Below are 11,348 nucleotides of genomic sequence, written 5' to 3'. Positions count from 1 at the left end.
GGGAAGGTTGGTATGCCTGGCTGTAGCTTGTTCGTAACGTTCGAACCACAGAGCGATTGTTTCATAACTTGAATAAAAAAAAAATAAATAAAAATCGATGGAACATTATGGGGAACTTTAATCTCCACACAGTTATTCGGAAATGAATTCCTCTCCCTTCTGATCCATCTGGTCTGGTCTGGCGGGTTGGGTATAATATTTTTTGACTTTGTAATATATAGACTATTCAGTGAGATCTACGAGAACATAGAAAAAATAACAAGCAATTTAGTAACGATGAAGTTGAATGAAAATAATTAATGCATGGACATTCTAGACTGCCCTGACTTTTCTAAATCCTAGTAGGAGTATAGGAAATTATAAGATTTTGTGACAATGTCAATGTTAGCAGGGTTAGCAGGAACACTTATGAAAACTAAATTCTGTTTTATTCTACGTAGGACAAGAGGGAAATGTTATATTGTTCATTTATTTGTTTTTATCAAGTAAATATACATATAAATAAAGCTACAATATCCAAATATAAACTTGCCTTACTTACAACATGGTAATTCTTTGTTCCGTTTATCTATGCTAATAGGAAAGGTTTTTAGAACTAAACAAGAAGCTCTGGGCTTGCAAGTTTCCAAAATATGCATCCGTACATGTTGCTGTAGTTTTTGTAAAGTGCTGACATTTTAAATAACTCTCACAATGTAAGTATATCAGACAGATACCTGGGACTTTCCGAACAAAGACCTTTGTACTCATTATATCAAAATGTACACACTTCAGTTCCTTCATTGCGATACTTGGCGTGTTGAAGAGTTTCTAGTATCAACAACTCACCAAAATGGCTTGAGCAAGCTAAGATACCTTTCCGGTGCCAACGCACACACTAGTATTTGTAACGTTATATCATAACTTCAGTTTTCTGAATTGTCATAATATTTTCAAGATGAGGCGTAGAATTGTTGATGCATTTGTTGTTTTGTATCTACACAAAGGCAACGCCATCATGTACATTCACAACTCGTAAATGTATTGACAGTAATGCGCCTCATCCCTCCAGGAATTTCTGTATTATTTCTAATCGGCTTTCCAGCTGAAATTCATTATAGATAATGAGAATCTTAACACATAATGTGCTTTTATCCTTCATAATCTTTGGGATTAGCCGGTCTTTACTTAGCATTAGAGAAAGCAACAAGGAAATATTACATAGAGGGATTACATGATCTCTAACTCATCTGTAACACATTCCTACTGTACGAGTCTAATGCAGGGAGTTCCGAAGGGTAGCTCTGTTCACAGGACAACGACGTCTCTTTGTTGTCAATGGATTGAAGGAAACGCTCGGGGTAGAGAATCTTGGTGTTCTTGGTGGGCAGGGAGTTCCAGAAATCTTGGCTCTGGCAAAATAATCCACTTTATTAGTCGTATTATGTATACTGAACGCTTTGAAAGATATTTGAATGATATTTATCAAGAAATTACAGGAGACGAATAAAAAAAATAAATGTATTCCCCTAAAAATGTTTGGTTCTTGAGGCCATTGACAGAAAACAAGGACATACCACTCTATTCACTTGCTGCATGTTAGGGGAGGTGGTAAGAGACAAATAGCTGAGAGGTCTCGTGGGTGTCACTGGAGTCCATCTAAAACCCAGAGTGCCATTGATAGTCGGGTTGCTGTAGAAAAAGAAAAAAAAGCTAGTGTTGAAGCACATCTTCTGCCTTATATAATTACTTATTAAAAGGTTACATTGACCACATACCCCGTAGATGCAAAGTTGGTCCAAAGAGTCACGATAATATGTTGCATGTGGAGGTCCATTCGGCGTTGCATTGGAACCAGGTGTGGGGAGGCTTGTGTGAGATACATCATGTCGTCCCCGTGCGACGCCACTGAAACAGACGAGCCGGTTGTTTGTATTTTGCAATAAACACGACATACTCTGATAATATGGTGGTCGCAGATACTGTTGGAAGGACTTCGGCAGGTATCTTACCACACCGTCCCTTAGCTGAGATGTCATTAGATTTGAATGGCAGGTTAGTGAATATTGAAACCCAGTATTTCAGTGACCGTTTTTCTTCATGCCTGTATGTGGCGAAGTATGATTGAATTTCTCGGCTGTTGATGACATCGTAGGTTGCAGAATTCCATACTACAACGATCCGGTTGAAGAAGAATTGTTTGGATTTGTTTACTAATATTTATGCACTGTTACCGCTTCATGCCATGTTCAATTAATTCAGTATAAAGTAGTCATGCATATAATAAGTTTATATCTTGAATAGTTCATTGACAATTTACTCTGGATAATTTCTGTTTGTCATTTATTCATAATCTAAAATGGAAACTTCACATCTCATCTCTTGCTAAAACAGCTTCTATGAAGTTAGGCGTTCCGAGGCGTTTCCTCCAGTTTTTCTAGCCCCTTCAACTACTATCTCAGTACAAGGGCGTTATCCGTCCTTGTATGGAGTATTCTTTGCATGTTTGAGGGAGTTCCACACACACATTTTTATTAGATAGTGTGGAATCGAAAGCCTTTCGTCTCGTGAACTCCTCTCCTCTGACTGACTGTCTTCAAAGTCTTTCTCACCGCTGGAATGTTGCATCCCTTACTATATTTTATAGCTCTTTAGATGCTAACTGCTCTTCTGATTTTGCTAATTGCATGTCTCCTCTCCTCCGGCGGCGTCGCTGGACAAGCCTTTCTTCTCCCTCTCACCCCTCTTCTGTCCAGATCTCTAATACAAGCGTTAACCAGTACTCTCAATTATTTATACCTTTCTCTAGTAATTACTACTTTGAAACTCCCTGCCTGTTTCTACATTTTCATCTTCCTACGACTTGATTTCTTTTAAGAGGAAGGTTTCAAGATATTTGTACCAGAGTTTTAGCTAACTCTCGTAATCTTTTAGGGAACAGTCATTCAAGTGGGCCTTTTCTTTCTATATTTTGTTGCCCTTCACTAGCTTCTCCTATTCCATAAAAAAATCTGGACAAAAATTAAAGGTGTACTTACTTTTCCTTTTGATGGAAGTGTTTGTTAGGACGTGAAAGTACGACTTCTCAAGACAGTGGTCAAGTCTGTATAGGAAGATCTTCTTGTCGGGTGTTTTAGTGTGGATCTCAGCTGATTGCATGGCAGGAATCCCGTAAGCAAAGTCCGTCAGAAGCTTGTAGTAAAAACAGATAAGTTCCTTATAGTAGAACGAAACGGATGGGAAAAATCAATACATACACATCTATTGTACAACATATGTGTGTGTGTGTGTGTGTGTGTGTGTGTGTGTGTGTGTGTGTGTGTGTGTGTGTGTGTGTGTGTGTGTGTGTGTGTGAAATTTCCTTCACCTTCTCCTACTCTTACATTTGTGAAGTCAGCCTCGTTGTCCAGCGTCAAGTTGGCGCCGCTTGTATACTGAAACCAAATTCGCCGTGCCAGATAGACGGGATCCTCCTCCTCCGTTAGCGAGAGCAACAGTGGCCCTACTTTTTCGAATTTTTCATTTACTTGCGACAAGGCTTGTTCCCTTTTCTTGGTGAAGAGACCTTAGAAAATAGATTTTTTAAAACGTTCTATTTAATGCATAAATAGTACTTGCTGTGATACCTTGGATGATTTTATCATTAAAGGTTTAAATCAATTATTGAGTCAGTTTTAGTGAGGTGTACACCTGGTGAACATTTGAAAAACAGGGCTAGTCAATGTATAGAGAATCGGAACACTTCAGCTTAACATGTGTATCGTCATAGTTAGAAAAAGGTTTAAGGCTCCCTTGTGTTTGGGATCAAGAAGCTGAAATTTTATGCTAGGAAAGCAAACTTAATTCAGAATTAAAAGGCATGCATTATATATTATGATATAGTATTAAAATGAAGTTAGAATTCATATAAAAAGCAACTAACATATAAGTTGAAGATGTACTTTGGTGGTGGGCTTTCTTTAATTGTAGTTTTGTTGCTCTTCGCCGGCTCCCCTGTTACACCAAGGAATTTTCTTTTTCTTTTTGGATGGTTAGTTACCTGCTGTAATAATGCTACCGTCGTCCCTCGTCCATCCGATCATCACATCCACCTTATTGTACCGCCCGGATTTGAGTAGGACCGCCGGGTAGTCAGGCAAGAAGGTTCCGTCCACTTGCACACCCACAGTCATGGGAAGATCGTACCATTCCTGCAGAAAGGTCCTTGTGGTGCGTTGAGCAGTCTAGGAAGCCGTTAGCACGCGAAAGCATGTTACGAAGTGAGACATTGAATGACATGAAGCAGGAGGCTTACATGAACATTGTTCAAATAAATTTAATGAGGTTTAAACAGCATTGGACCTTCAGGAGATTTATTTAACTTATCTGTAGAAGCACTCACAGTTAAGTTGCTCTGGGCATGCAACAAGTCCTCGACAGATGCTTTCATGAAACACGCCAAGAGTTGGCGGCTATTCTCGCCGGTACAGTTGAGTGCCTTGCTGATGCTGATGGCGCCCTTCCGAGCGGGAACGAAAACTCCTGTGAGTAGTGCTGTGCCTGACTGCAGGATGGCTCTCTGGAACAGCCCTGGAAGTTTTCAAATGTCAAGGCCTTACTAATTTTAAGATGTGAAGCACTGCATATGTAAATAATCTATTGCGTCGATGTTGCCATACCCGCTGAGCTCGGGGAGAGGATGTGCAGGTGCGAAGAGATGCCTCCAGCACTGACACCAAATATGGTGACTTGGTTAGGATCACCGCCGAGGTCATTAATATTGTCCTGCACCCACTGGAGGGCCAGAGTCTGGTCCTTTAGGCCCAAATTACCCGGCAAAACATTGTCTCCCGTCGAGAGGAAGCCTGGAAAAAAAATATATATATTTTATTTTTTCATTTTGTAAGTGATGAATATTTTGGGAATATTGAGGCCCGAACTTTTTAAGAAATCATCTTCATAAAGTGCACAGATCATACAGTTACGTTATATATCGTAGAGAGAGAGAGAGAGAGAGAGAGAGAGAGAGAGAGAGCCCGGATGCTTTCTACTAGTTGTTGTATACAAAAGCCACGTACCAAGAGCACCCAGGCGATAGTTCATGGCGACCATCACTACGTCTTTCTGCATCAACGGTGATGGCAGCATTGGAGTAACAGAACCCATGGCCGATCCGATCACGAATGCACCGCCATGAATGAACACCATGACGGGCAGGTTCGACTTGTATGGCTGAAAGAGTCACATTTCAAGTGTATATGTGTGTGTCAGTGTGTGTGTGTGTGCGTGTGTGTGTGTGTGTGTGTGTGTGTGTGTGTGTGTGTGTGTGTGTGTGTGTCATTGTGTGTGTGTGTGTGTGTGTGTGTGTGTGTGTGTGTGTGTGTGTGTGTGTGTGTGTGTGTGTGTGTGTGTGTGTGTGTGTGTGTGTGTGTGTGTGTGTGTGTGTGTGTGTGTGTGTGTGTGTGTGTGTGTGTGTGTGTGTGTGTGTGTGTGTGTGTGTGTGTGTGTGTGTGTGTGTGTGTGTGTGTGTGTGTGTGTGTGTGTGTGTGTGTGTGTGTGTGTGTGTGTGTGTGTGTGTGTGTGTGTGTGTGTGTGTGCGCTCGCGCGTGTGTGAATGTGGTGCTCGTGCCAGTGTGTATAAATCTACAGGTTGGGATGAATTTTTGTGTCGAATGTGGACCACATATCCATGCATCCATACACGTGGATAGCTGTTGAGTGGATAGCATGATTGGTAAATGCTTGTCTCATGAGGATAGTGAGTGTAGTAAAACTTTTTATTATCGGGTTCTTTCTTGCAAAAATATGGGTACCAATATGCTGCACACACACACACACACACACACACACACACACACACACACACACACACACACACACACACACACACACACACACACACACATACACACACACACACACACACAGTGGTACTAGGAAAGTACATCAAATTGGTTATCTACCCTTGGCGTATAAACGTTGAGGTAGAGACAGTCCTCTTGCCCTGTGACAGAGTTCTGAGACATGAGAAAGATGGAAGACTGTGGACACTTCGGTAAGGGGAGTGAGCCGTTCCTGACGCCGCTCCATGCAGGGGCTGGCTCTGGATCCTGAGGAAACAAATGGGATACAGTTATTCCTTTTGTAAAAACACAAGTCATCGTTATGTTAGAGGACAGTTTGTTGTGGCAGCAGGAATGTCCCACCTTGAGTCTGAGGGGTCCGATGGGTGGTTTGGCGTAAGGAATGGTTTTGAAGGCGTAGTACACTCGGTCGTTTATGGCCTTTTCTCGTGATCCCAGGATGGTGCCCTGCTTAAGCGTCACGAGTGGCGATGGCTGCTTGGCTGCGGTGAAGGCCACCAATGCCACCACCATTGTAATTACTAACATCATTCTGCCAAAAGATAATAGCCATATTCCTCAATTAATTTGTGTTCGTTCACTGCAAGATACTCTTTAGGTGCCAGAATCAAAGTTTCCTACCCCTGTCTTATAATCTCTCCAGACCCACAACCAATCAACCACAACCAGCAGTGATCTCGGTCATTCATCTCATTTAAGCTTCCGTTACATATTAAAGTTTCTTGTCACCATAGCACCAATAATAGCTGTCATAGTGTGTCTGTAGAGACGCAGCTTTATGGTCAGTCGTGATGGGTCTCGACAACCGTAGGTTATTACGCGGCCACCATGATTAATTGATCCATGCTTAAAAAGATCGTGGAACTGGAAGACTATTCAAACCATTATAGCGCTGTCATGAAGTTATAGTGACATGGCTCTGACGGTTAAGAGTATGTTTTGAAGCAACCATGATGAAAGAAACAACAGAGCGTCACAACAGAGATATGACTTGCATAATTGCGTCACCACAAACATAATTGAGAGGTCAGAATAATGCATCACGATGGACCTAAGAATGCATCACGATAACGCTACGTAGACGACGCGTACGTGAAGACAAACCTACAAATGCGTCTCAACAGTAATGTGGCAACACAGGTGCGCACACGTGGTAAATCTATACAAAAGACGCCTATCCGAATATTTCCAGAGTTTGTAATGATACCAAACACATTAAAGAAAATAGGAGCGGACCTACCAAGCGAGAGCTCTTCCATCATTTTTCATGGATAACTAAAAGTATATTCTCTCTCTCTCTCTCTCTCTCTCTCTCTCTCTCTCTCTCTCTCTCTCTCTCTCTCTCTCTCTCTCTCTCAAATTGAGGAAAAGGATGATCATGGCAGAATAAATTTGGTAGTAATATATGCTCTACTGCGTGCACAGCTTGGTGTATATTGTATGAAAATAAGAAAAGAAATAAAGAAGCTCAGATTTTTTCTTCCCTTTTATCAATATCCATGGCAAGTATAATTTAGACCATATATAATATACGTCAAGTCGCACACGTAACACTGTATACATTATTACCCTTATTATTCTGTCATGCCCCTCTTATTCCACGATGTAAGAGAGAGAGAGAGAGAGAGAGAGAGAGAGAGAGAGAGAGAGAGAGAGAGAGAGAGAGAGAGAGAGAGAGAGAGAGAGAGTTGCTGTAATCAACCCAAGACGCTTTTCCAGTTTACATACTCTGATATATATATATATATATATATATATATATATATATATATATATATATATATATATATATATATATATATATATATATATATATATATATATATATATATATATATATATATATATATATATATATATATATATATATATATATATATATATATATATATATATATATATATATATATATATATATATATATATATATATATATATATATATATATATATATATATATATATATATATATATATATATATATATATATATATATATATATATATATATATATATATATATATATATATATATATATATATATATATATATATATATATATATATATATATATATATATATATATATATATATATACACACACACACACACACACACACACACACACACACACACACACACACACACACACACACACACACACACACACACACACACACACACACACACACACACACACACACACACACACACACACACACACACACACACATGACGAATAAGTCATATCGAGATTGATGTGACTGATTTTTAGGGAGATGAAAAGTATTAATCTCTCGCACAATATCGCTTATTCAAATTATTTACGTGCATTTACTCAGATGAATGCCATTCTTACTCAAAGAAAACACTAGCATTGGAAAAGTTTATAATGAACTTATTCATCATGACGTTGTGTTCATTACTGTATTCTTGTTCTTTTCAGTCTTATCCATCACTTTAGTTCTAGTGAAAAAAAAGTAATTTTATTATTCAGGCACAAATTTATATTATACTTCATGAATCCTTTATTTTTTTCCGCTGTATAGGCCATATATTTGCAAAAAATGTTTGGATCTTGCAAGTCAAGCGACTTATCAATTTCATCAAAACGTTTGTCATGTCCGGGTTGTATTTGATTTGGTGACATTCTCTCTTTAGGGTGCTCCACACTTGCTTCTTTCAAAGAAGTCGTGTCTCTTTTTCACGTGGAGAGAGAGAGAGAGAGAGAGAGAGAGAGAGAGAGAGAGAGAGAGAGAGAGAGAGAGAGCAGCTTTGTAATTTTCTCCTTGGCAAAATATGTTTCAAATCAGTGCTGGGGCCGTCAGAGCAAAGTTCACCCAGATGTTTGTCTTTCGTAGGGGTAGGTCGATAAGCTCTGGGGGAAACTCAACTGTGGGAACCCAGATATCACAGATGTGTCATGAGTCATGAGATACATCCATTTCTGTCTCTAATCTAAGGAGACATAGAACAGCGCCAAGGCCACGCGTAGGTTTAACGTATGTCCCAATCTTTACATATTATTTATATATTATGTTGTGCAACTTTTCCTTCTGAGTTTTCTTTCACCTCAAAGACGCATGAAATTTGATTCATTTTGATGATTGCGTAAATCGAGGTAAATAATTCTCTTAAAGAGCGAGGAGTCTGCGCACAACTTGAAAAAAAGTATATAGATCTGCTCCAAAGCTGGTAAGAAAATGTAATTATATCATGAAATCTCGAGAGAATAAGTCTCAGCTCCTGATGTGGAGCTGCGCAGCATCAATTCTTGTTATCTCGTACCTTAGTTCCTGTATGGCTTGTAAACTATTCACGAAATAACCCTGAAGTTGTGTACATCTCTCACCTTAGATATTTTGAAAGAGTCGTGCGGCAGTGGTAGAGCTCACACGGGTGTCTTTTCCAATTCGGGCTCAAATTCGCTACAACTGTGTTCTCACAGTAACAAATGTGCGCCCGTATGATAGGGCTGCCAGCCAGCGAGTGATGAATGTGAGCTGCTAGACCACTGATGAATGAGGTGTTACCAGACGACTAATAAATGTCTGATATTATCACTTAGCAAATCAAGGCTGATTGGTTCATATCAGCTTCCTACAGGTTTGGGTACTTGTACATACTCATATATACTCGTACTTGATTACATAATACCTTGTACTTGTAATCATAATCGGGTTTAATATTTCCGTAGTGCTTGTATTCGTGTATTTGACTCGGAGTACTCAATAGTTTAGTGAATATTTTAGAGTAAAGCAAGAACAACAGTACATTGACAAGATAAAAGAGCTTTGCCATATTTAATATATGGGTGTAGGCATTGTCAGGATAACAGGTGTGTCTCAGGTATGCCAAGTGGTCCTAGTTGGTAGCAATGAGGACGTTGGCATGCAGACTTCTACTCCTTTCTTTTTTCCTTTATTTATACCATGTGGGCTTTTCACGGGAATTTATGGGCTAAAGGGATACTTTTTGGGGTACCTCCTATCTCAAAGCCCACCCACTAGGAAACCATTGCCACGAGTGAGGAAGCCCAACCTACACTCGGACCGTGGACAAGATTCGAACCCGTGCGGTTAGAGATCCCTCGGACCCCAAAGCACGCATGGTTCCGCTGTTCCACGGCGGCCCTTCTCGTGATCTACCAATTGTGTTAAACAGTTTCACCATACATATTTCAATGATACATACTATGACACACACACACACACACACACACACACACACACACACACGCCCGGTAGCTCAGTGGTTAGAGCGCTGGCTTCACAAGCCAGAGGACCGGGGTTCGATTCCCCGGCCGGGTGGAGATATTTGGGTGTCTCCTTTCACGTGTAGCCCCTGTTCACCTAGCAGTGAGTAAGTACGGGATGTAAATCGAGGAGTTGTGACCTTGTTGTCCCGGTGTGTGGTGTGTGCTTGGTCTCAGGCCTATCCGAAGATCGGAAATAATGAGCTCTGAGCTCGTTCCGTAGGGTAACGTCTGGCTGTCTCCTCAGAGACTGCAACAGATCAAACAGTGAAACACACACACACACACACACACACACACACACACACACACACACACCTCTCGACTTACAATCGAGAGGCCCGGGTTCGAGTCCCGGCGCGGCGAGGCAAATGGGCAAGCCTCTTAATAAGCCTCTTAATGTGTGGCCCCTGTTCACCTAGCAGTAAATAGGTACGGATGTAACTCGAGGGGTTGTAGCCTCGCTTTCCCGGTGTGTGGAGTGTGTTGTGGTCTCAGTTCTACCCGAAGATCGGTCTATGAGCTCTGAGCTCGCTCCGTAATGGGGAAGACTGGCTGGGTGACCAGCAGACGACCGAGGTGAATTACACACACACACACACACACACACTGAAGGAAAGGTATCCCTGTTTAACTTGTAGTATATGTGGCAGCAGCATGTGAGGTTTTAATGATAAATCCCTCAGATTACTCGTATTCCCTTACAGTATTGAAGCTAGCTATAGTCGCGCCCACCCCTACAATCTCTCTCTCTCTCTCTCTCTCTCTCTCTCTCTCTCTCTCTCTCTCTCTCTCTCTTTGAGTGCCACGCTGCACGAAGGAGGAAGTAGCTCACTTTATGCTTAGTTATCAGTGCACTACATATTTTCTCCTTCCTATGTTAGATATAGTGTTATCAGTACATAGTGATTCTAATCGGTCCTTTTTATTACTGAATTTCCGGCGTTGAGATGATAAGAAAATGATAAAGGAACTTCTTCAATACTGGGACACATCTTTACCTTGAGATTTGTGTACCATTAGCCCATTTTTTGACATAAGGAAAGGTCTACGGAGGTCAGAAGATTAATGTGGCCACAGTTTTCATTCACATGTGTTTCTGAAGCTGTATGATATCACCAAATAGTAAACAGAATGAATTTGAAAACGCGTCATGGTACTCAAGTAGTTAAACAGTTCATGCATGACCTTAGACTATGTTACCTTTATTATTCAAATGCATGTAAAGTGAAAAGTAAATGTGAGATGTATTATTTAGCAGCTAAGTACAA

At 40.5% G+C, this 11,348-nt stretch overlaps 1 protein-coding gene across 1 annotated transcript; it reads right to left on the bottom strand.

Moving 5' to 3' along the window:
- Positions 1–463: 463 nt before the first annotated feature.
- On the bottom strand, positions 464–10,004 carry LOC123514097 (juvenile hormone esterase-like). Its single transcript, XM_045271730.1, has 12 exons — positions 9,175–10,004; positions 6,165–6,354; positions 5,922–6,068; positions 5,037–5,190; positions 4,638–4,823; positions 4,361–4,548; positions 4,019–4,169; positions 3,363–3,544; positions 3,018–3,171; positions 1,758–1,887; positions 1,557–1,671; positions 464–1,391 (listed from the first exon to the last, which is right to left on the bottom strand). The coding sequence occupies exons 2-12, from the start codon at positions 6,351–6,353 to the stop codon at positions 1,221–1,223; spliced, it is 1,767 nt and encodes a 588-aa protein (XP_045127665.1). The 5' UTR covers position 6,354; positions 9,175–10,004; the 3' UTR covers positions 464–1,220.
- Between the last annotated feature and the right edge of the window lie 1,344 nt (positions 10,005–11,348).

This window comes from Portunus trituberculatus, chromosome 37, assembly GCF_017591435.1.
Source record: "Portunus trituberculatus isolate SZX2019 chromosome 37, ASM1759143v1, whole genome shotgun sequence".
Taxonomy (NCBI): Eukaryota; Metazoa; Arthropoda; class Malacostraca; order Decapoda; family Portunidae; genus Portunus; species Portunus trituberculatus.
The sequence above is the reverse complement of the archived record's forward strand: the minus strand, read 5'-3'. Positions and strand labels throughout refer to the sequence as shown.

Bases quoted from the DNA above. Each gene is read 5' to 3' on its own strand.
- LOC123514097 (XM_045271730.1), bottom strand. From the start codon at position 6,353: ATGATGTTAGTAATTACAATGGTGGTGGCATTGGTGGCCTTCACCGCA. The intron at 6,069-6,164 runs GTGGGACATTCC...TTGTTTCCTCAG, and splicing joins TCGGACCCCTCAGACTCAAG to GATCCAGAGCCAGCCCCTGC. The intron at 4,170-4,360 runs GTGAGTGCTTCT...ACCTTTCTGCAG, and splicing joins ATGCCCAGAGCAACTTAACT to GAATGGTACGATCTTCCCAT.